A 25212-nucleotide genomic window follows, 5' to 3' on the forward strand; every position below is an offset into this window, starting at 1 on the left:
CCCGGGGGCGGAAGCGCGCGAAGAGCTTCCCGGGGACGGCTCCGGGTCGGTGGGCGGAATCGGCGAGTGCCCGGCGGCGCCTGGCGCAGGGTGAGGGCCGGGAGCAGCCGCTGGGGCAGCCCGGGGCGGCGGCATGAAGGGAGGCGCCGCAGGTGGGTGCCGCGCGGCGCGGCCAGGGGGAGCGGCGCGGCCGCCGGCCCGGGGACGGAGCAGCGAGCGCCGGGAGGTGTGGGCGCGGAGGGCGGCGGAGCCCGGCAGCCCCCGGGCTGAGCCAGCGTTGAGCCTTTCACGGCATCAGCGCGGCCCTGGGGGGAATCTGCCTTTCTCCAGGATCAGCCTCCCTTCCTTCGTTCTCCCCGCCTCGGACCGTGGCGTCGCTGTCAGTTGTGCTTAGGGGTTCCCGGTCCCGGGCGCCGCCGTGGCATCCGCGACCCTGTCAGGAGCAAGGAAAGAAGGAAGCCGGAGCACAAGTCCTATGAGGAGCGGCTGAGGGAGCTGGGTTTGTTTAGCCTGGAGAAAAGAAGGCTCAAAGATGACCTTATCACCCTCTCCAAGTGCCTGAAAGGAGGGTGTAGCCAGGTGGGAGTCGGCCTCTTCTCCCAGGCAACCGGCGACAGGGCGAGAGAACACAGGCTTGAACTGCAGCAGGCGAGGTTTAGGCTGGAAATTAGGAAGAATTTCTTCACAGGAAGGATGATTAGAGACTGGAATTGACTGCCCAGGGAGGTGGTGGTGTTGCTGTCCCTGGAAGTGTTTCAGGAAAGACTGGATGTGGCATTCATGGTCTGGTTGACATGGTGGCTTTCGGCCATTGGTTGGCCTCGATGGTCTCAGAGGATTTTCCGACTTAAGTGGTTCTGCGATTCCGTGAAGGAGGTGTACGAGGTGTTGGTTAAACCACTGTCACTGATAGTCTGGCCTATGGAAAGCATCGAGCGTACGATGTGGCTTTATGAAGCAGTTAACTGGCCTGCATGCCTCGTTCTTTATAGCAGAGACACCATGGCTGCAAAGGGGAGCTTTGTCTGGGTGTCTGCAAGGAAGATGTGAGATTTGCATAGTCTTTAGCTGCTTCTTGGCGTTTCTTTTGTGTCTTGGCTTCAGTCCTCTGGGAGCTGTTCAGGGCGGTGTGGGCAGCTGGTTCTGTTATGCCAAGGGGGCAGAGTAGTTCATCTGTCCATATCCTGGTGCTCTGTGGGTTCTCTTCTGCATTCTGGGCTGAAGCTCCTAAGCACCTTGACTGTAAGGATAAAGAGCTTTAACCGAAGTGGAAGCCAATTTGCAGGATAGGCTCATACTTAGTAAAGCTGGAAAAATAGTACTGACGTGTTCTATGCTGACTGCAGTTCCTCAGTCTCTTACAGACTAATGGATAGGTACTTTTCAGATAGACCAGAACTGCTGTAAAATCGAGATAGGAGGATAATTAAGGCAGGCTATCACCAGAGATGAGATGGACTTGTCCAGCCAATTAGGGATGTAGACACTACTTCCCATGGACAGAATTTGAGCAAAGAACTTAGGAGCTTTGCTGATCAAGCAAAGTGATTGTAAGAAAATGCATGTTTGACAAGCTAAATCATGGAAGAGTAACTATGAATCTGTTGGAGAAAAAAAATCACATCTTTGTGAAACATTGTACTTGAAATAATGTTCACTGTTAATGGAAGAAATTTCTGATATCAGACATCGTGACTGGCAGTTCAGTTATAAAAATTAAAGTGAATGCAGGTAGGCAACAGTTCCCAATGCTGTAAAGAACCATGGTAGAAAAGAGCTCCTTGCTATAGTAGCCCTTCTGTGTTTCAGAAGCTTTTCTGACCTACAAACTACCTGGAGCTCTGCAAACTTCCGTGGTACCTACTAAGAGGTGTTTTATTTTAAATTTTGTTCCCCTTTCCACTTGAGAGGCAGTGACTAACAACGTCTAACATGTTGTTTTGCGTGCTGAATTTGACTGGCACACTAACAAACAGCATAACCATCAGTTATCTCATTTGGTTAGCTTGAACGACCAGTGGTTATGTCGGGCAGACATCTCATGCATTTTTTTGGTAAAAAAAAGTTCACCTTGATACAGATTCATCATTGGGTTTGGACAGTAATTAACACGTCCTGATGATTTGAACAGCTGCCTGTGCTCTTTTCTAGTATGATGCTTGAATCATTTTCACATCTAATCGAGCTATGCTGCTGCCACTGTTTTTGGCTTTGCAAGTTTCCTAGGGCAGTTGCTGGACTTTCCACTTGAATAACTTGCTGCATTTCTTTGTGTCAGTGAAATGAGTGGTGAAAAGATATGCTTGTCTCCCAGCCCTGCTGGAATGTGATGTTCACTGTACTAAAAGTTTGGTATATATTATAATTTTAATTATGCCAACTTCTCATTTGCTGTGTGAGATTCTGAAGCTCAAGCACAAGTTTCTGGCTGTGCTATTTATGTTCAGTCTAAAATATGCTGGACTCTTACCAATATGTTTGATTTTTCCCTGTACCCTGAAGTACTGCATAATCTTGTTAGTGGCAAGAGAAAGCCATATAATTATTGTGATTTTACAGATTGCTGGAGGTCTGATTTGTGCAGCACAATGGAGTCATCAGAAGAGACCGGAGGCTCCTCTGCAGAAGAAAACTACTTTGTGAACTACACCTTCACCGACCGCTCCCACTCAGGCCGTGTGGCCCAGGGTATTATGAAATTATGCTTGGAGGATGAGCTCTTTGCTGATGTTACAATATCAGTGGAAGGCAAGGAATTCCAGCTGCACCGTTTGGTTCTCTCAGCTCAGAGCTGCTTTTTTCGTTCCATGTTCACTTCCAACCTGAAGGAGGCCCACAACCGGGTGATTGAGCTGCAGGATGTTAGCGAGAGTGTCTTTCAGCTCCTTGTGGACTATATTTACCATGGAACTGTAAAGCTGAGGGCAGAGGAGTTGCAGGAAACTTATGAAGTGGCAGACATGTACCAGCTCACTGCCCTTTTTGAAGAGTGCTCCCGTTTTCTGGCCCGTACAGTGCAGGTTAGAAACTGTCTGCAGGTCATGTGGTTGGCAGATCAACACAGTGACATGGAGCTCTACACAGCTGCCAAACACTGTGCAAAGTCACATTTGTCTCAGCTGCAGGAGACAGAGGAGTTCCTACACCTGCCTCTCCGCCTGCTGACAGATATCCTTACAGGTAAGGAGTTCTTGAAACTGCCTAGGATGTGGCTGTAGAAAGAGACTTTCAGAGTCTGGTCAAGTAGTGAATGAAATAGATGGAAAGATACAAGCTTTCATAATCACTGTCTATTCAGAGACTAAGTAAGGCAGAGCAAAATATTCTGGATACCTTTATCAGAAAAAGCCCCAAACTATGAATTGTTACTGGACATGAAACATCTGAGCTATAGAAAAGGGACATACAGGATGCCAGAAATTCACAGCAGTTCCTGAGTCAACAGGTTAGAAGTGTTACACTTTTTTTAAACACAACGTCCAACAATTTGTTGTATTTTTGTTTACATTAAAAGAAGGCTTACCAGAAGTACACATCTGATGAAAGTCTTTTTGATCCCTTTAGCTCATAATGATTTAACATAGTAATGCAATAACTCAACATCTGTAAGAAGGCTTGAGCACGTAGTTTAGACTATTTTAGTGTTATTTACAATAGTATATAATTGTTAGGATTACTTAGGCACTCAACTGACTGAAATAGAGGCATTGTAACATCTTGAGTAATACAGTAATTGTTCTCTTTGTAAAGGTAATAGCCTTCCACAGTAATGGATGCCATGACTCAAAGTTGTGAAGGACATGTCAACATATAAGCGACTTAGTCCAGTTTCCACCAATCCTTAAAGATCCATTGCCCTAGTAGGTACAGTCAGTGCTTGTTACCTCTCCAGGATGCTGCAGTCACAAGTCCATTCTTCTGCAGTTATGTATCATTGCTAGAGGAAGCAAGAATGTAGAAACAGCTCATATATCCAAATGTGCCTCTTTCTTGCTTTTAATTACTCTTTATAGCTGAGTAAGTAACTAGACTTTGTGTGTCATGTGTTTTGTATGCAGTTGTAAAAATAAACCTATCATGACTGGCTTCTTTGGAACACTGGCAAATCTATCCAAAAGATCTAAACTAGCCTTTAGAGTTGATGCTATGCATACAAGAGTCTCTACAGTATTGCATTAAATTATCTCTATTGCATCTAAAGAAATTTGTAGTCAAGAACCTATTGAGTATACATACTGATAGCTCAAAAACTGCTAAACTTCGAGTGATTTTGATAACTACCCAGCTAAAGTTTTTAAAGTAAGTTAATCTAAAAAACCTCTAAAATCATGAAATAAAAGTGTAGGGGTCAATCACCTTTCATTTTCTAGGGATTCCACATAAAAACCAGTTTTAGGACTGTGGACTTTAGCACTTGTGGTCCTAAATGGGAACAATTGCTCAGTATAACTTTTTTCCATGCATCATCTATTTTTGTATGTAGAATCACATTACTCAGCATTTATGCCACAACTTAGCTCATAAAGTGGATTAAAATCTGAAATACTTCCCTACTGCTGGTAGGAAAATTCCTTTTATTTTGCCTTTCCTGCATCTTTGTTTAGTTAATGGAGAATTTAATAGAGGAAACTTTCAGTAGCAAGGATTAAAATTAATTTAATGAAATAGCAGTTTATTAAGTTTACCTTCTGTTGCACTCTAGGACCAATTTCAAAAACTTTTTTTTTTCCCATTTAAGCACTACATGTGATGGTTAGCTTATGGGAATCCTTTTAAACAGAGTTGAAATACCTGCTTTTGTGCCACACTTTCTCTGCTCCCTTCCACTATAGAGAAAAGCATTGGAATTTGTCTGGTGCCTTCAGCATCATTGAATTCAGAGTTTGTCATGAGAATAGACTGCAAAATCAGAGTCTTCATAGGGAAGCTTCTCAATGAACACAGGCATAATTGTTGGCTTTCAAACTGGGAGGAAATACCTAAAATCTTTTAGGTAATGTGCTGCTGCTGATGATGATGATGGAAGACTTTGAGGCTTAACCAAACTTCCAGTTATGTCTGGAAGGAGATTTAAATCTGATGCAGTCTGTGGAGTGTTTCCTACTGTCACACAGCTAAGAAAAGCTCTAATAGCTCATTGGGGATTTCCAAATGTTAAGAGGATAGCAGCAATACCAGATGTTCAGGCATGAGGGTCAGCTGCCTGACAGTGCTCAGACATGTTTTGTAGATGACTTTTGCTAGACAGGTTTCTAGGACCAGCCAGAAAGAAAGGCAGGTGCTGAGATTCTCAATAACAGAATCTTTTTGCCTAAGTGATTAAATAAGAAAGTACTTGTCATTGTCACACAGCATAAGTTCTCCTTCCTGTCCTCTTTCTCTTGGACATAGATTCCTGAATAGATTGCTGAATCATCCACAGTGCTTAAGATCTGACAGCTCTGTCTTATTATAGTTACTCAAATTAATTTCGTGTAGTTGGCCGTCTGGCAGTGCTGATCATGCCTGGCAAAATCTATAAACACCTGTGTCTGTTTTTCCTCTCTAGAAAGTAGGGTTTGTGGTGGGAGTGGGGGGAGGCAGCTGCAGAAGAAGGGTGTTCCTGAGTACATACACTTTTGTCTAGATATCAAAACTGTCTTTCTGTCCCCGAACTGCAGATGGCGTTCCATGTTCTCAGAATCCAACAGTTGCCATAGAAACGTGGATCAACTTCAACAAGGAGGAGCGAGCGGGCTTTTCAGAGACTCTGCGATCGAGTCTGAAGGTATAAAAAGACCTTATGTTCCGGGGCTGATGTAACACTTGCTGGTTTCACACTTCTCAGGGCAGAGTATTCTGCTCACTGGTGTGACTTGAAAGTCACAGAACACAAATGTCATTAAAATTCATGGTGCTTGTGGGAATATACTTTCAGTGTCATAAATAGCAACCCCACTGACAGCTTTTTTACATTTAACCTGAGGCTGCTTTCACTGGTGATTGGAGGAGTGCCACAAATAACTTATTTCACCTCAGTTACCAAATCGATAGTTCAGAAATCCATGTTTGGTATTCCCCTTGTAGCAACTGTACTCCATCAATGATGTAACTGGCCCTTACCTAAACCATGAAGACTTGTGTTCCAGTGACGTCTGTGGCTATTTTACTGTGTCAGATGTGAATGGTATCTTGAAAAGGCCTGAGGCTCTGAATCCCGAATGTTATAGGGTGGCAGGACTTGGGAAGGAGTTTATACACCTAAGACCCACAGGTGGGTCCTAAACTGAAAACTTCAGTCTTGAGCATCACTGATGTTTGTGTGAACAGATCTAATTCTGCTGACACACTTCTACTTTCACTCAGGTGATTGGAGAAAATGTCCACATCTACCTGATTGGAAAGGAGTCATCACGTACACATTCCCTCGCTGTGTCTCTGCACTGTGCTGACGATGACTCCATCAGTGTGAGTGGCCAGAACAGCCTGTGTCACCAGATCACCGCAGCCTGCAAGCACGGCAGCGACCTGTACGTCGTCGGTGGCTCCATTCCACGGCGCATGTGGAAATGCAACAATGCGACTATAGATTGGGAATGGTGTGCTCCTCTGCCCCGTGACCGGCTCCAGCACACCCTCGTCTCCGTGCCAAGCAAGGATGCAATATATTCACTGGGGGGGAAAACTCTACAGGACACTCTCTCTAATGCTGTCATATATTACAGAGTACGAGACAACGTCTGGACAGAGACCAGCCAGTTGGAAGTGGCAGTCTCTGGAGCTGCAGGGGTGAACCTTAATGGTGTCATTTACCTGCTGGGTGGGGAGGAGAATGATTTAGACTTCTTCACCAAGCCCTCTCGGCTCATCCAGTGCTATGATACCAACACGGAGAAATGTCACGTGAAGCCATATGTACTTCCTTTCGCAGGGCGCATGCACGCTGCTGTGCACAAGGATGTGGTGTTCATTGTGGCTGAAGGGGATTCACTGCTCTGCTACAATCCCCTGCTGGATAGCTTCACCCGGCTGTGCCTCCCAGATGCCTGGAGCTCAGTACCATCCCTCTGGAAAATTGCCAGCTGCAATGGCAGCATCTATGTGTTTCGCGATCGCTATAAAAAGGGCGATGCAAATACTTTTAAACTTAACCCAGCCACCTCTGTTATAACAGTCACAAGTGGCATCAAAGTGCTGCTCACTAACCTGCAGTTTGTCCTGGCCTAAACAGGCCTGGTGATAGAAAACGGCAACAGGGTCTTGCTGTGCAGCTCGAAGACACCTATGACCCTCAGCACCAGTCTCAATTCCTACACGCTCACAACATCAATAAAGACCCCATCCTCTGTACCTGTGCAGAGGATTTCTGGCTGTGGGCCTGTTCTTTTATATAGCACTGTCAGAACTGTATTGAACTGTTGTATCTTAGATTTCAGATGGACTAAATACTATTACTTTGATTGCTTGATGATAAGCTGCTTGTGTTTGAAGCCCAAACGGCAGCAAATGGCTATTTTAGCCTGGAACCAATCCACCACTAAAAAATCCTGTGGCATATGGAGAGCATTCTCCTTGGCCCAGACTGCTAATTTTAACTGCCTAGGAGACTGTGTGTTGCTGCTGTGTCAGTCACAGAGTTAGACGTGCACTGTGTCCCCCAGGGATGCCCCCATTTAAACATTTCTGTGTCCTATTGCAGAAGGAGGTCCTGACTGACAGATTCCAGAACTGACCCCAGGACCCCTAGGTTACATTCAGCACTTCTCCTCGAGGAGTGGTAACCGAGTACTTGCTTACTGCTCTGTCATCACCTAGTATAAAGAGGGAGATCATTTTTAGAGCATTGGCTTCCTTTACTGTACAGGAAATCCCCACCTGTAATTATAACATAGTGTTGGTGAAAAGACAGAAATAAGACCACTTCCTCCTACCCCTCTCTGTTGGCACTGTAACCCTTTGGGTAAGAATCTGAATAAAGTCTCTACTGAGACAAAGTATTTTGTTTTTTTCTCTTTGCTTCAAATGCAAATGTGTTTGAACTTCCTGTGGATTGGAGTTCCACTCAGCACTGATGTGTGGAAAAGAACCATGGGGCTCCAAGAGATCTAGGATATTGCCATAAGGAAACAGCCCTATTTCCCCTTTATTGTAAAACTGCTCTTTATTGATCGTCAAGAATGAAAACACTTAAGCTTTTGTTAGATCATAAAAACTTTTTTAATAGCAGCTGAGATGAGGATTTTGATAGTTCCTACTAAGTCATGCAGTCCTCTCAGTGATCATGTTCCTGTGAAATTTCTCCAGGACCTGGACTTGCTTGTGTCGAATGAGGATGTGGGGACGAATCTTGGCAATGGCCTCTATTGCTTCCTGAGGGCTCCAGTGATGCAGCTGAAAAGGCAGAAACCGAGCAAGTGAAAATCCATTCCATCTTTGCACCAGTTAATGGAACCCTCCTGGAGGCTACAGGCAATATTAGAGGTGTTAGAAACTGTTTGCTGCTGCTTTGCCCCTTAGGTTTACTTGATGTTCTTCTCAGAGAGGCCTGCAAGTCACACATTCATGAACTGAGTCCCTCAGTTAAAGAGGAATGGCTGCTGCCTGGACCCTCCACTTTCCGTCTCACTCGCTCTTCCTTCATATTGTGAATAGTTTCCTGTCCTAGCCCCACTAGACCAGAGCAAAAGTGCAGCTTGCTTTTTAAATTTTTTTAAAATAATCTTTACTGGTACTCCCATTGCATTTCAGCACTTAGTGAGAAAATTTTCTCGTCAGCACCAATGGAAAATTTTCCAGGGAGCACTTAGTAACACCAAGGAAAGAATCCACAGGTGGGATTTTGTTCTTAGTGCTGGCTTCCCCAGTTGAGTTGGTAGAGGAACTCAGCAAACAAGTCAGTTCTCTTGATACTGAATGTATTTATGGAAAAGTGTAGGAAGGCTCACCACTCCAGTGAACCAAGGAGAAAATACGAACAACAAAAATGGATGTTTATCTGCTCAGTGAACCTACAGTCACGAGTGACTTGTTATTCCCATCTCAATCACAGAAAGAACTAAGAAAAGCAGAATAATTCAAAATTTGCATTTGCATTCCAAACAACGAAGTAAGTTTGAGGCCTCTCTTAAAATGGGTGTCCAAGCTCTGTAAAATGGAATATTAACTTGCACATGCTCAGGTTTCCTGAGCAAGAGTTAACTATAAAAGTTGTCTGCATTTCATTTCCATTTCTTAATGAAAATTAGCCCCATTTAGCAGAGACTCCTGACCTGTATTAAGTATGCTGCCACCATGGTGGCACTGCGGGAGCGTCCTGCCTTGCAGTGCACATAGACGCTGTTACCGCGGGCTCGGTGTCTCAGGATGAACTCCACGCCCTTGTGCAGGTTTTCCAAGGTAGGGACTCCAGTTAGATCCACAGTGCCCAGACGCAGTTGCTCCACTCCCATTGCCTCCCATTCCTGTAACAGACATAGCAGATTTGGTCAGTGAACTTCTGGGTTGGTTTTTTTACTGAAAGAAACTCAGAACCTGTTGAGACAGTTGAGAAATTCAGAGAGGCTGCAAACAGACTTTGAATGTCAATCCTTCAAATCAGATGTATGAAAACTCAGTGCTGGCCATCAGAAGGCAGTAGTTAAAGGGAACTGAAAAAATGTGTTTCAGCTAAAGGAAAAGAGGGAGGTTGGGATCTCTTCCCAACCCAAAGGCATTCCTGTATAATGATGTACGTTCCATGCTCCCTGTCTTTCCCTGCCATTGCAGCTGCAGTTCACTCGCATGTTCACGCTTTACTGGTTTGTCGCGTAGTTTTTAAAGTCCGCTTAGGTACGAGTAGTCCCGTCTTTACTGCCACAGGACTTGGCGGTCGCTGCCGGGATGACGGCAGGAGGCGGCTAAAGCCTCACCTGTCCCGGGACAGACAGCGACGAGAGACCCGTCCGGGGTTGGGGGGACACCAGCAATCTCGGGGCTCACCTGGGGGGAAAAACAGAGGAACCGGGTCTCGTAGTCCTCGGTGAGGGTGACCACGCCGCGCACGTTCTCCTCCGCCACCAGCTGCGGGCACAGGCACCGTCAGGGACCTCCGTTTCCTCCCGGCCCGGCCCGGCCCGGCCCGCCCCGCTGCGCCCGCCTTACCCTGCGGATGCGCCCCCGGAGCGGCAGCGCTCCGAGCAACACGACCTCGTCGATGCGGTGGAACCAGGGCCGGCGGGACCCGGGCAGGCGCGCCCGCGCCACCGTGTACAGCAGCGACGGGTAGAAGAGCAGCCGCGCCGCGCCGGCGCCCAGCGCCTCCACCACCCCCATGCGCGCCGGGGCCGCGCCGCGCCGGGGCGGGCCGGGCCGGCGGGCGGGAGAGCGCCGCGGAGGCGCGCACAGAGCGGCACCGGAGGGAACGCTGGCGGCGGGGTCGGGCCGCGGGCGGGAGGGGCCCGGCGGGGCCGGAGCGGGGCGGGGCCAGGCGGGGCGCGGCGGGGCCGGAGGCGCGGGGGGGGGCGGGCGCACCGCCCCGGCCCCCCCACGCCGCGCCCGCCGTGGTCTCTCCCGGAAGCGCCGCCATCTTGCAGAGCCGGCCCGAGGCGGCGCAGGGAGCGGAGCGGAGCGGGGCGCGGGCGGATCTCGGGGCAGGTGAGGGCGGCGCCGCCGGGAGGAGCTCGGGCCGCGCACGGCACGGCAGAGACGGCACGGCAGGAACGGCGCGGCGCGGGGCCGAGCCGAGCCGAGCCGGCGGGAAGCGCGATCTGTCTCGCGCAGGTAACGGCTCCTTGCCCCTTCTCCCCCGTTCCCGGCGCTCCCGCCGCGAGGCCGCTGGTGCCGCCCCGCTCCCGCCCGCGGGGGAGCCGCCGCCGCCGCCCCTTGCGCGCCATCCCGGGGCGGTGCCGCCCCGCCGGGAGCCCCTCCGGGGCCCGGAGCCAGAGGCTGCCGGGTGTCGTATCTGATCGGGGCGCTGACAGCGCTGCGGGCGGTGGCGGTGGCGCTGCGGGTGCGAGCTCGGCCCGCGGCGGCGGCGCCGCCATTCGGGGCGGGGGGGCTGCGGCGAGGCCGGGCGGACCCCGGGGCGGGGGAGCGGCTGCCCGGGGCTCGGCCGCCGTCAGCCTGCCGGGCTGGGTGCCCCGGGCGCCTGGAGGAACCGGGGGTGCGGTTGCTGCCGTCGTCGGTGCGGTGGGGTCCGTCGGCTGGAGCAGTGAAATGTGTGCTGGTGCGCCAGGGGGTGGAGGCGAGTCAGGCGGATGAGAAGTACGAGCAGGGAAATTGGAGTTCAGCATAGCGTGGGGATTTGCAGTCCTCACGTATGAGAAGGCCTGACAGACACTACTGGAATGAAGTAGGAAGAGGAATATAAAAACTGGGAGAGACGGAGCGTAAAATGGGTGATAAAGACGTGTCGAAGCAGTGAAGGTTGATAACAGCGTGCTTTTTTAATAGGACTGTTACGAGAAGGAAGTTGAGAGGCAACCTTAGAATACACTCCTTTAAATTCCTGGGGAATTCTGGCCCAGACATTTTCACCTTTAAGGCACGGGCATTCTCTTCTGCCAGAAGTTGTCGGGGTACATTTTTCAAGTATTGCAGCTTTCTTGTATGTCCTACTTGAGTGTGGTCGTTGGGTGTGTTTCACCAGTTCGCTGGATTTAGAAAAGTATTTGGTGGGGATTTATATCATGAAGCACGCTTGACTTCTGCCTTATGAGAGCTCGTGTCTTCTGACTGTCTTGAAGTTGTTTTTTTATTTTTTCTGTGTCTGTCCTTTCAGTCTTACTCTTTGTACCAGTGATCACAAAACTTGCTGAACTCTCTCCTAGTGTCTTTTGTTGTCTCCTCTCTTGTTTTTCTCTAGGTTAGTTCATCAGACAGATTTTACTGCACTGACTTGGCATTGCACAGCCATAATAAACCTATCACATTTTTATTCTTTTTTTCCATTCCCCTCGGCTATGTTCTTGAGATCTCTGCGTAAAATGAGCTTCCTAGAATTGTATCTGGACCTAAGTCTTGAAGAAGCAGCATTGTTGGAAATACTGCTGCTGTGGTAGATGTTTAAAATTAATCCATATGTCTTTAGACTGAGCTAGGAAATGTTAGGGTGAGTACAGCTTGCATCTGGCAGCTTAATATGTTTAGTTGCATTCCTACTGATGAAGAGCACCCAGGACAGGAGCACAAATCCTATACCTGCTCAGAGACATGGGTGCAAATGTATATACTGCAAAAATCCCTTAATAGAAATTTTTAAATACAATGATGTAAAGAAATATTTTTTCTTTAGGTGTTTACTGTTTGTTCTCTTTCAGCCTCGGCTCACAATCAAAATTATTGCTGATACTTATTTTGGGAAGGTATATGCTGTTCTGCAGAGTGTTTTCACCCTTTCTGAATGATCCTTCTTGCTGTGTTTTTCTGGTTTTCCTTTCCCCGTCGAAGTTTCTGATGTTACACTGGGGAAAATCAATGCCTGATCCTGACAGCTGGGTTACATGTTTCCCCTTTTGTATCTGTTTGTTTTGTTTTGTTTTGTTTTAATAGGTAACAAAATAATTGATGCAGGCCTAGGACATTCTGTTTACATGCAAAAGAAAACAGAAACACAGCATCTGTAGAAAATCAAATGATTGAAAAGTGACTGTTCTAAAGTCATGAACACTCAAACATGAAGATTTATGTGTTAGGTAGTTTTGTTTTGAATGTAAATGACCTACAAAACAAGAAGAACGTACCTATCTTTCAGTAGGGGGTCAAGAAATCCATGGTAGTACTACTGTGTATTTACTGTGTCCGTGTTTCTGCTAGGCCTCCAAAACTTGATGCACTTGTAGGATTATCTTTGCATGGTAGGAGGAAGGTTCTTTTAGTTCTTCTGCTACAAGCAGGGATTCTGAAAACATGCTCCGTGGCACTTCTTCTGTAAAGGGGAAAGCAGGAAATGTGACAGGATCATTGATATACAATAGTTGTCTATCTCATTAATAATAAGTCCATTCCTTGCCAAGTAACCTGTACATCAGTTGAAGAATCATTGGTTGAAACAAAACATGAGACTTTGAAATAAAGGAAATATTTATAATGTTGTGTAAATTTTCTTATAAAATCACTAGCAGTATCCTGAATTGGTTAAATTTCATAAAAGGTAGATGCTTATCTGATTCTTAAATATTTAGATTCACTTTGAGTTAAGTAAGATTCTACCTGAAATCCAGTATCTAATTGAACTTTTTGGGGGACTTTGTTGTGAGCAGGTTGCTCCTTAACTATTTCTTGCATGTTTTTCTGACATGTGGCTACTGATTATCAGTTACTGAGTCATCTGCCACAAACCTTTTCAGAATGCCCACTCTGATTTTTCCTTTAGTGCCTGTTTTAGAGTAGGTGGGAAGTGAGACAAATTCTCATAGTTTTTGAGATTTCCTGGTTAATAGTCTTTAGCACTGAGATCCAGGAACCCACTGTTGTGGCTGTTGAACTAGAGACTGTTCTTAAGTGAATATGACCAGTTTTCCACGACATAATGTGAGTTTGGTTACTGAGACAGCTGCAGTAGTCAGGTGGACTCAGATCTGTATTTCTGCTTTTTTATTTTTCAGTCTTGCCATGAATGTCTGAAATGTTTTATTTCAGTCTGGGCATGGTTAGTATTGCTTGTCCTTCAAGACCATGTGCAGACTTATTCACTGCCTTGGTAACTAACTGCCTTCAGGCAAGAAGGTATGATTTTTATCCATTGATCAGGTATTTGGCAGGAGAAAAAGTAGTATAAAAGAAAAGAAGACTAAAATATTTCAGTATTTATTAGAATGGGAGTTGTAAATTGAGAGAAGTTGTGTAGGGCCTCTAATGGGTATTTCTCAAAGTATCACAGCACAGGAGCTTGAGTGGCGATCCTGTTACAAGATTTCTTGAGGCAAGAGAGATTATCTTGATTGGAAAAGTAACCAGTAGTTTTACTGCCCTTCCAGTCATCAGAGATACTTGTTATATGAATAAATGCAAGAATGCAAGATACCACATTTTCTGCTATTGCTCTGCAACCTATTTTACAAAGGTGCCAAGACACTTTGTGTTTGGGAGGTAAGAATGAGAAGAGAGAGCTTTAGCATTCACACTTGGAGAGGAGATTTCCCAAACATCAACTGAACATTGTCTTGTTTGTACCTGATGTGAGACTCAAGCAAGTAGAACTGAAATATACGTGGAGGTAAGAATGAGAAGAGAGAGCTTTAGCATTCACACTTGGAGAGGAGATTTCCCAAACATCAACTGAACATTGTCTTGTTTGTACCTGATGTGAGACTCAAGCAAGTAGAACTGAAATATACGTGTGGTGAAAGCTGCTGTGCCACTTAGTCTGCCAGAGCTTTGCTGTAGGGAGGAGTAGCTCACGAGTCTGGGCGGTGATGGACAGAGCAGGCTGATTGGTGTGACAGCAATAGAGTGCAGCACAGCCATCGTCACAAGGAAAGGAAGTCATCTTTGACATCCTGAGTAGCTTCAAACTTCCAGCTGTCTTGGCTCTGTGCTAAAGAAAATGCATCATTGCCAGGTGAATTCAGGATGAGCAATGAGATGGCTGAACAGAAATCTTCAGTAGTTTCCAACTCTCAGTGAAGAATTTCAGTTTAGATGATGCCATTTGTGTCACAGGTATATGTAAGTGAAAGCCTTATGCCAGAAGAGGAATCCTTGTCCGCAAGCCGTCTTGTCTGCCCCAATTATGCATGTTACCCTTGTATCTTCAGTATATTTAGTATAGCATGGTCTTTTCGTTTTGTTTTTAGGATAGGTGGGCTGCTCTGTTAGAGGCAGACTATTAGTGGCAAACTGACAAATAGCGAGTTTTGATAACGAGTCTTTACCAATTAGAGTAGATTTATAACTGATTTAATGGCTTAGCTTGCAGTGGTAAACTCCGAGGTAGATTTAAGATTATGTAAACTGGCCTTAAAACCATATTGCTCTGGGATTTTTACATTGGTTTGACTAAATTGCTTGTAATATAACTTGGAATAACTAGCTTGGGTGTTGCTGATATCCATGCAAATGAGCAGGCAGTTTGGGTTCTTTGTCCTTTTCAGCAGCACACCTCAAGGAGATCTTGAATGAACATGTGGATGAGAGGATGGGTGTTTGTTGAATATCTGGTGTCATGCTGGTGTGGTATCTGGCAGGCTTTCCTTTGCAGAGCTTTTTTTTTTTTTTTTTTTTTTTAATGCTTGCATGCTCTGTATTCTCTCAGAACTGAATGCTCTCCCAATTCATGTAAGAACCCAGGTGATTGTCTTACATTGTTTTTACTTTAAATTAATTTGAGTTTTTCAGGACCTTGGCTTGGTTTTTACACCACTATCAAAACTGTTCTTTCAGGTAGCTTTCACTTCTGTCTGCAGGCTGTTTTGTACTGCATCTTTCACAAAAATTATGTAGTTGTTATCCACTAGATTTCGGTATTTCACATGTCAAAGTAAAACTGCTGTCCTTCAAACGTCTTACCACTTAAAATTCAGGCTTTCACTGAACCCTTGCATGTTCTTTGCTATTTTTGTCCCAAACTATGCAGTTCAAAAGATATTCCAATGTAGGCATGCAATCCACAAATTTTTTAGACTCTGTTGGAAAGGGAATATTCATGTCTGCTTTTTCCAAAGCAGAGGAGTTTGTAATTCAAATCAGGCACTTAGCAGACAATGTCCAACTCTACATACAAAAACGATAGCATCTTTCTTAATGTATGTAGAGATTTGCAGGATGGACACCAGGCATCTTAGTATCTCTGCAAAATCTTACAAGATAGAGTTTTGATAAATGTTTCTTCAGAAGGCAATGACATACTGATCTTTCAGGAAGAATGTATTTTGAACATCACATCTAGCTTTTGCATTTTGTGTAGGCACAATACAATGTAGAAACAAATCTCTAATTTATAGTTTTGTATTCCAAAGCAGAGCATCATCTAAAAATATTTTTTGCCTACTTACCTGTATTTCTCTGTTATTTGTCTTCAAAGATTTTCTGTTCTCCATTTAAAATTCGGAGTTAAAAAATACTTGGATGACAGGCCAACTTAGTGATGAGTTGTATTTCTTTGTGGTTTTTTGTTGGTTGTTTTTTTCTTGCACGTGATTGTTCAATGGCTGTGCAATGTGTAGGACAGGTGAGCACAAGCTGAAGCAATTAAAATTCCTTGCATGGTCCTAAGTGACATTAGAAGTGATACCTTTGAAAACATCAATATGCAGAATCTTCTGGGGGAAGAAATTTACTTCTCTAAAGCAGTGTTGACTGCTCAGAAACCCATGATTATATGCATTGGAGACTTAGAAAAAGTTAAGTGAGAATATTCTGATATTTATGGACTAAAGCCACCCATGTTACACTCTGGATTATGCATTCAGTGCCAGAATTTGATCGCTGTCAGAGATGGGCTGTAGGTGGTACTGTCTGTATTTCACAGTGTGGAAGCTGCTGTGACACTAATTGTCTGATGTAGAATTTGCTTTGGAATTTCTTTGGGTTTAAAATTATTTTTTCATTTAATTCAAGACTAAGTTTAATAGGCATTTCTTGGAGAGCAAGATAGGACACATATTCTTAATCCTTTTTTGTAAGTAATATAATTTAGCCTGTGCTTAGGTGTAGAGCTAATTCTGCATATGCTCTTGTCTTCCTGAATTTGCAGGGAGCCTAAACCATTATCTCAGTAATGAGAAATCTGAAAAAATATTAGGATTGTTGGTTTGAATACCAGCACTTTTGTACCTACTTGCACATGACATTAACCAAGCTACCTGACTAGTGTGCTCCTCTGAGTTCTGGATTGGCTGCTGCATTCCTGATACAGGTGGAAGTTGCAGCTTCCACTTACTTGCATGAAAGAACTTTCCGGGTAGCTCCTGTAAGGTCGTTTGGTATCACCACATAAATGTGGGATACACCAAGGAGAAGCAATAGGCAGCAGCATGTGGTAATAAATCGCTCATAAAAAATGATGCTTTTTAATATAAATGAAGCTGCTTTTGAGTTTGCAAACTGTCTTACTTTTCTACTAAAAAAGGGAAATATATTGCCACTTTTTAGAAGTTTTTTTTCTGTGAAGACCTAGGGATTTGGGTCTCCAATTACACTTACTCTGCTCTTTCCACATCAGAATGTGGAAGAGGTGGGGTGGGTGGAGAGAGAAGAGGGTGCTGCATAGAAGTGCATTTCTTCTGTTTCTAAGAAGAATGCCTAGGAAAAGGTTTAGTGTTTAAACACTGGCAAAAAGGACTACAGGGGAAGTAGACAAGAAACGGCAGGTCACCATAGTAATTAGTATCAACCAATGGGAAAGGTCATGCTTCCTGGTCTAGGACAATACTTGAAAAGGGAGAAGGGTTTAAAAAGATTTCTGTAATTCAGTTTGGGTTGGAGGAGGGAGAAGGTCAAACCAAGAACTTTGTATGTGGATGTGTGTGTCCAAAAGCAACAAGGAAGACTTTACTAGTTCAGTAGTTATTGAAATGCTGGTGGATGTGGGGATTCCCTGGGAGGAAGATTTTTGTCTTGTTTCTGGGTTGCTGCCCAGATTTTGTTGGTGAACAGTGTTAGACGTTTGTGCGTTATTAAGGTGGGCACAAGCAAAGTGGAGTTGGAACTCACTTCAAAACAGTAACTCCCTTAGGCTTGGATGCTTTAATTCTTTTCTTTCCTTGCACGGTGTGACAGTGAATGAGGGTGTGCTTGTGTAAAGCAACTTGTCTTAGCAATGGGCTCTTTCAGAGACCATGTATGGGTAAAGCAGTTTGGCTGGTTCAGCTCCTGCTCCTCCCTCTCGGGGAGCTGAGCAGAATCTCTTCTGCTGTAAGGGTTGTTCCACTTTCTGCTTTCTATATTTGTCCAGCAGAGCACACTGGCTCACCAGGCAGTGTGGCTGGCCTGGTGGGCATTTGCTGAGCAGAATTGAGAGCCAAGGCTTATAGTCTCTGTTACGTCTGTCTGCCTGTCTGTCTCTGGGGACGACTGGTGTTCCAAAGTGAAAGGTGATCTGTTTGTGGATGTTGGGGGCTTTTTTTTGTAAAATGAAGTTTATCCAAATTTGGGAGTCTGGGGACTGGAAATGGAGGAGTTGCCTTGCAGGGACAGTTTGTAGTGGGTGGCAGTGGCATCAGAAAGACACATTTAATCTCCAAAGGAGCTGCTGTCTTCTGGGATGAGGATTTTAATCTCCCTTCCTGCTTTGGGGAGTGATTAGCCAAGGCCTGTATCCTTCCATAAAAGGTCTGTTGTCGCTGTCTGCCTTGAAGATTAATGAGAGCTAGATCCTGTCCTGGAAGATCTGAGTGCTGTCTTTGCTTGTTATGGGCAATGGGGATTAATGAGGAGCTAGACCCTGGCCTGCCTAGTTTGGAATCAGGAGTTGATGTTCAGGGATGGGGCTTGTAGGAAATACCTTGTTAGGAAGGGCTGCATACTTGCAGCTAAGACTTCCCTGACTGTGTTCTTGCATAAACTCTGTATTAAGGCTCTGCATCCATTGGGATGACTATTCACAATTCCTTTTGTAAAATAGTAGATCAGATTAACAAATAGTGCAGAAAGTCTGTTAGCTGCTACACTGTAGTCGACTGTTGATACAATCTTAGTTGAGTAGCAGAAAGGTGCTCAAAGTAGTGGCAGCAATTGAATACACCATGAACTGTGGCAATAATTTTTTGAGACGGAGAAAGAGGACAATTGTTTATGGGGTACTTCTGAATTTAAAGAAATACTGTCTCCTTAAAAATTCTGCTGTCTTCTGAATATCTATGCAAATAGGCATGAGCCTTTTGTTTCTGGAATTTGTGAGAGGAAAACATTGTTTCAGTTGTGAAATTGATTTTAGGAAGAGTCTGCCTTTTTACTTGAGGACCGTGTTCTATAAACTCGATTTGAATTATTTTTCTTTCCTACCACTGGAGTGTCTTCAGTGTATTTTCTCCTGAGAAAGCTGTGTGCCTCTTGAATTTGGAAGGACGTTTTGGAGGCAAATTGGTGGATCTCAGCTGTCTGGCATTGTCTGGATTGTACTGATGATGTCTGCAGGCAGGGACCTGCGATCGAGGCATGACAGAGGGTCATCTTCTTGAACTGATTGAACTCAAGCAGCTTAGTTGTGTGGCTGTTTTCTGATCATTCTGTTTAACAGGAATACACTGCAGTAGTTTTTTCCATCTTCATGTGGAAAACCTATGGAATTTGTTGTAAATATGCAGCCTGTGAATGTTAAGCTTGTTACCTGAAGTGTCCTGGTATTTTGCCTGATTCTGGCATCCTCTGCTAGAATTAGGTCATCTGCCCGCCTGTCTTCCCACTTTTCCAATTGCTGACTCCCTAGCTGATAACCTTTCTTTTATATGAGTTACCAGTTAGAAGCAAATCTTGGTACTGTTTGAGCCCAGTGGTTGGAGTTTTATGATTCCTTGGCTTTCAAGTGTTTTCTTGTGGCATATTCACCTTTTCCTCCAAGTAGTCTTGGAGCAGGAATATGACTAGGCAGTTTCAAAGGCCTCTTGGAAGTACACTATTGCATGTTTAAAAATACTGTGTGTGTGTTCTGTGAAAGATGCCATGGTAAATGGACTGAATAAATAATAAATACATGTGCACCAAGGGCATTTGAGTAGTAGAATGGCACTGGGGAATTCCAATCATACCGTTTTGTTAGAATCTTCCTAAAGGCAATATATGAGAAAGTGACATTGTTCAGAGCTAAGCCAAGCTGTCAAGACAGGAAATCTTGTTTGCTGTATGTAAACATACTTTCATGTGTGAGAGAGAATATGAAATAATCTATTTTATCTTGACTGTGTTACCTTGTCTGCAGAAAAGGTTTAATCAGGGTGGAAGACAGATTAACTTTTGTCTGATGCCCTTTGAAGGTACTGAAATTCCACAGGAAGGCATATTTTTATTTTCTTTTTGCCCTACTGCTATTTTTCATTTTTTTTTCCCCAAAAAAATAAGCCCTTTTAAAAAAATTTATAATTATGCAGTTGAATAATAATGTTAGTTTAAGGGTGGACATATGGGAAGATTCCAGGAATTTTGAATTAAGTCCAGTGTGCATTTCAAATTGATGAAACTTAAAACTGCTATTGTAAAGTAATTACAGGTATTAAGCTCCAGGAAGAATAAATGAAAGTTGGAAAACATTTACTTGTGATGCTAAGTTAAATCGTAATGTTTAATCAAGATTGTGGAGTGACATGTCTCTAATATCTGAGGCAGTCCACTGACAAAGAAGTGGAACAGTGAAGATCATTATATGGAAGGACATGTATATAGTTCTTACAAGCATAGTTATGTCTTAACAGAAGTGATGGAACCCTTGCTTATCACTTGAGGCCTTTAAAAAGGATCAATCAGTAGAGATTTAATTGTGTGAAATTCAGTACCTATATCTGATGATCTAGTTCCATGGGTAATTTAAATGAGCACCTGCCAGTATTGCTCCAAAGGAGGCTTGTGCCATTTTTCATGCATCTTTCCTTTGTGCTACCAACAACATCTGTGTGGTTGTGCAGTGAACTGAATCTAGGAGCGTGTCTGGGTTAAAACTATTATTTTCCTGTTGGTGGTGGCAGACAAGATCACACCTTGACCGTTTCCTTTCTCAGGCTTGTTACACAGAGGTGGGGATGGACAGCTGGTGACAAAGAGTTGTGCACTATTCTTTTGGCAAGAGTATCAACTTAAACTGGATCTATAGCAGGAGTATCTCAATCTATTCCTTTGAATTTCTTCCCCATTTCTATTGAATGTTTATGGAGAGCTTATATACAGTCTTCTCAGTTGTGTAACCTGAAAATATTAAGTGAGAATTGTTTGCTTATGTTGCCTGCTGTGGCACATATAATTTGCTTCTAGACAGGGAAGTCCTAAATGTTGTCTTAACATTCTTCTCAGTGAATGCAGTATTTGGTACACACTGTATTTGGTGCTGCTCTATGGAAAGCCTGCTGTTCATTGGGAAGAAATTGGTGAGCTTTTCTGATATTAGGACAGAGAGAAAATTATGTGCCACATAGACTGTAAGGTTTGGGGAGTAAAAGGTGCCTTCAAAATCTAGGCATGAAATATAGAGAATTCAGAAAGATATTTATTTTATGTCTCTTCTGCATGCTCATGCAGCAGAACCCTCTGGTTCTTGGCAAAGTACATTGACACTCTTGATCCTTCTCCACACATCCAACATTATAATTGTGATTGGTAGTCACATCAAAATGATGCTTCATGGCATGTGTTCATGTATTCCTGTGTTTTCAGTAGATCATAAATGAATGCAGATTTTTTTTTCTAAATACAATTTTTCTGTATCATTTACAATTTTATGTTTCAGATACCATATAAAGATACTGAAGAGGGGAGTAAATGTTGCAAAAAAGAAATCAAACTATATACAAATGATGACAAATGAGAAACCTTCAGAGATCTGGACTAGAAGCTTAGTAAGAGCTGCTTTGCTGTGAAATGGTTACATTTTATTAAATTTGTGTTTTAGAGCAGAAATGGGACATTCCTAAGTTGATGTCCCCACAGCAATGCCAGCATTTGCCTCTGATGGAGAAAAAGAAATAGTATGAAATATTTTTTAAAGCTTCAGCTCTATACACCCAATGTTAAATCTTTTCAAATGTTAATGAAAAATATTTGCTGTTAAAAGTGATTTGGATCAATATTCATTGTTTATAGTAGAGCAGCAACTCCAATTCTTTGCAGATGTATATGAATGTAATTTGAATCCATTTACTTCTGCAAAGGATTTACCGTGTGCCTGTTACAAAATGAAGATAAAAATAATTGAGCATATTTTCACTCTTTGGTTTGCAGGCGTGGCAATGGCAGATTCTGCACGGTAGAGTTCATGGCAAGTATTTGTCTAATATAAGCCAAGCAAGACACATACAAGCTTCAGGTAAACCAGTCTTTCTTAGCTGTGCTTCTTTGAAATAAAATAAAAATGTTTATACTTCAACATTTTGCAAATACAGAATTTCAGACCTACTCAGAATTTTGTATAACATTCAATTCTGATCTTTCAAAATTGGAACACCTCAAAATTATTTTCCTCCTGAAGCTAGCAGTAGATGCTGGAAACAGCCATGTGCACTGTGTCCTCCTTTGGCATTTTAGGTGTCGTAATACAGAATAGTGATTGCATTTGAAGATCTTTGTGAGGGTCCTGCGATACATCCTTATTCTCTGTCTGCTTTTGAATCTATTCCTTTTTGTACAATCAGAAAAACAGGTGTGTGAGTATCTTGAATTTTTAACACAGCCATGCAAGCTGTGTCTGTCTAAACATTGTGCAGGGGTGGTTTCCCCACTGAGATTTTTTTTATCTTGCCTTTAAAGACAGGTGAGTCGAAAGTGTTAGTATTTGAATCTTGTGGCTGAGATGGATGAGATTGTTAAAGTTCAGCTAAAGTTCGGTTGCTTCTAGGGGTAAACTTAGTGGTTCAACTGAGAAAATTGTTTGTGTTCACTAAAACTCAATCTTTTACCCGAAAGAGGACCAAACTCTGCTGTTTGTGACAGGTCTTCATGTGGCATGTAGGGTCTCCATAAAGCAAAACATGAATGCAGGCTTTCTGACCTTCATTCAAAAAGCAAATGAAATCTTGCTTTAGTTTGTACCTTCTGTTTGCAATTCCTGATGTATTTTGTGAATCCCATAATACCATAATCTGGAGAGAGATAGCAAGCTAAAATCTTTTGCTGGTGAGATTCTTTGGATTTTATTAACAGACGGATGCTTTGTGGAAATTTTTTTTGGTGAAGTTGAGATGCAACTGTAACAATGTGATGACACTCCTGACTCTGATTAGATACATTCTGTCACTAGTTTTCAAAATACCTTTTCACAAAAAAAATAACATTATTATTTGTTTGTACGTATTTGTCCATATTGTACAAATGGAAACTCTTAGGACCAAAAACTTGCTATTCAGCCACATAGTTAATAATAGAAGCTAGGTCTCCTAAGCCCCAGTCCCATGTTTTCAACAGTAAATCACAGGATTCGTTTGTATTGTTCAAGTGTGTCTTTAATGCTTTCATTTTGGATTGTGAGACTTAATGATCAATCTTGGAGGTGTTAGGGCTGTAAATGCTGACTGGACATGAAACAGACATTGCAAATATGATCAGCATCCCAAATGGTTAAGTATTTTATGATGTCCTGGTTAGAGTAACTTGAAGCATAGCATTTGAAATGTTTTCCTGTCTTTTTGTCTTTATCTGCAGTGGTCCCAAAATATGCACCTCTTCTATTCTTCATTCTGTTCTTCCTATTACATCTAAAGTTGAAAAAACTTACATTCTTATAGTAGAACACACTGTCATGAGTAATTCAGCTTGCTAACTGTATAGTTTGTCTGCTACTCTGTGTACCCTTTAGTATTTGTGCTGGCAGCCCTGAGAAAAACAGTGTTTGACAGCTCTGTCTGCCAAAGTAAATTGAGCAAGCGCAGTGACTGAGCTGTGGCCTCACACTGAACAAGTAGCTTCTGGTGCTGAGAGGTTTGGGTGGCATAAAAATTGCAGTAGAAGGGCACTTCTCAGATAAAGAAATACATCTCCTTCTCTGGTAAGGTTTTTGTACTATATGAGTTTCCTCTTGCTGACTCTGTTGTGTTGTTGCCTCATTAGTAAGGGTTGCTACAAAGGGAACCCTCTGTAGCTTTCTGTGGGTTGTGGCCTGGGCTGTAGAGTGATTGAAACTTTCTCTGGTTTGTGCAGGGCTGTCGGTTCTGTTCCTGACCTGTGTCATGCACTTGCTCCGTCACTCTTTGATGCATTCTTATCTCCCTCCTGTACTTCTTCCAAAGAACTAGCTCTTTCTATATTTTCAAATTTTCATTATTGGTCAAATCGGTTCCTAAAAGTATGTAAATCTGCAGTGAGTCCAGACTGAATGCTGATTTATGTGAGAGACTGTTGACGCCAGGATGTATCTGAGGTTGAGCTATGTGGTCTGTTTGATCTGTTGGCCTCTTTAATTGCCAATGGTAACCTTGATGTCCCATAAATAATAGTTCCTGGAAAGTGTAATGAGAAATCAGAACTAACTGGCCTAGACAAAGTGCTGACTGTGACAGTAATTTCATTGATCAGAATCCATTAAATGATCTGATATTCTCTTAGGTGGTCCAAGCTGCTTGTGAGGCAAGTTTTACCACTCAGTAGAAAAGCAGTATTGCTAGATTTATTGGGCTCATATCTTTTGTCTAGTACTTAGTGGATAGAGACACTTGTTTCCATTATCAGCTGCAGTTCTATTTGTATTATATCGCATATCAAAAGTTGCAACTGTTCATCAGTGAGAGTATATTTTGTCACCTTTAGATCTGGCAGGGCCGTTAAATCTAAGTGTTAAACCTTTGTTTTTCTACGTGGAGTACTCAGGTAGTGTCACAGTAGTTCCTCCCAGCTTTCTGCAGTAGTTGAAAGTGACAGCTGTACTCATCTGCAGTTGTCAGGGGACAACTTCAGAAAAATTTTTATAAAAGCTGTGATGAGAGATCTGAATTTACCCCATTAATTGTTTTGCTGACCACACTAAGAGTACTCATGCAACTATGAAAGCAGTTGGCTATCACCATCAAATGCTGGCTGGGGAGAACCTACTTTGCACAAGAGCTTACTGCGCCATCAGTTAATTACGGAAGTGACTATGCTGCACACATGGCTAGCAGCACTCAGCTGTATGTATGTATAAACCTTAGTCTGAGGGATCTAAGACCCAATTATTCCTGGGAAGAAACACGGTTGTCAGAGTATTTGGCCTTCGGGCCGGGTTTGTCTGATGTATAAACTTGACTAAGTTATTCAGTGTATTTATGTTCTGCATGCAATTAAATAAACCATACTAAAACAATTTGTGATTTAAGAGCACTCTCCCAGGCTTTCTACAGGTGATTGTCAGATTTGCTGCTTGTTTTTTGAAGTTTTTATTGTCTTGGATTTTGCCTTTGATTCAGTGAAGTGTATATTTTTTCCAAAGGTATCCAAGAGTTATGGGTTCCTCTGGCTATGTTAGCTGCACTTTTGGTTTCTTTGAAGTTTTTAAATTATTTCACTAGGGTTACAGTTACATGTGCGAAGTGAAGATTTTCGTTTTAACATCAAAAAGTTGTTTATATAGATATTCTTAAACATTCACAAAATCAAGTGGCTGTGTATTTTTTTTTTCTGAAAGCTGATTATCAAAGAAGTAAAACT

At 43.3% G+C, this 25212-nt stretch overlaps 3 protein-coding genes across 10 annotated transcripts in view; 2 read left to right on the forward strand and 1 right to left on the reverse strand.

Annotated features, from left to right (window-relative positions):
• The first annotated feature begins 34 nt into the window (after positions 1-34).
• Positions 35-7976, forward strand: KBTBD4 (kelch repeat and BTB domain containing 4). Of its 2 annotated transcripts, none has more exons than XM_066187921.1 (4): positions 35-90; positions 2560-3180; positions 5661-5767; positions 6346-7976. In XM_066187921.1, exons 2-4 carry the CDS (start codon positions 2589-2591, stop codon positions 7204-7206), a joined length of 1560 nt encoding a protein of 519 aa, XP_066044018.1. In that variant the 5' UTR covers positions 35-90; positions 2560-2588; the 3' UTR covers positions 7207-7976. The 2 variants fall into 2 exon arrangements, with proteins under 2 accessions (XP_066044018.1, XP_066044017.1); XM_066187920.1 differs by having other exon boundaries at positions 42-152.
• A 168-nt stretch (positions 7977-8144) lies between these two features.
• On the reverse strand, positions 8145-10386 carry PTPMT1 (protein tyrosine phosphatase mitochondrial 1). The gene is made up of 4 exons (XM_066187930.1): positions 10120-10386; positions 9958-10038; positions 9249-9440; positions 8145-8370 (listed from the first exon to the last, which is right to left on the reverse strand). The coding sequence occupies exons 1-4, from the start codon at positions 10288-10290 to the stop codon at positions 8239-8241; spliced, it is 576 nt and encodes a 191-aa protein (XP_066044027.1). The 5' UTR covers positions 10291-10386; the 3' UTR covers positions 8145-8238.
• Positions 10387-10527: 141 nt separating this feature from the next.
• The window catches only part of CELF1 (CUGBP Elav-like family member 1), a 62302-nt gene continuing 47617 nt past the window's right edge, over positions 10528-25212 (forward strand). For 5 of the 7 annotated variants that reach the window (XM_066187922.1, XM_066187924.1, XM_066187926.1 and 2 more), the window contains exon 1: positions 10632-10737. The gene's annotated coding sequence lies outside the window, so the exon portion shown is untranslated. Of the gene's footprint in view, positions 10612-10631; positions 10738-25212 lie in introns of those variants that run through there. The other 2 variants (XM_066187923.1, XM_066187928.1) reach the window with 2 other exon arrangements.

The sequence above is a fragment of the Chamaea fasciata genome, unplaced genomic scaffold, assembly GCF_029207755.1.
Source record: "Chamaea fasciata isolate MVZ Bird 193981 ecotype frontalis unplaced genomic scaffold, bChaFas1.0.hap1 SCAF_7, whole genome shotgun sequence".
Classification (NCBI taxonomy): domain Eukaryota; kingdom Metazoa; phylum Chordata; class Aves; order Passeriformes; family Sylviidae; genus Chamaea; species Chamaea fasciata.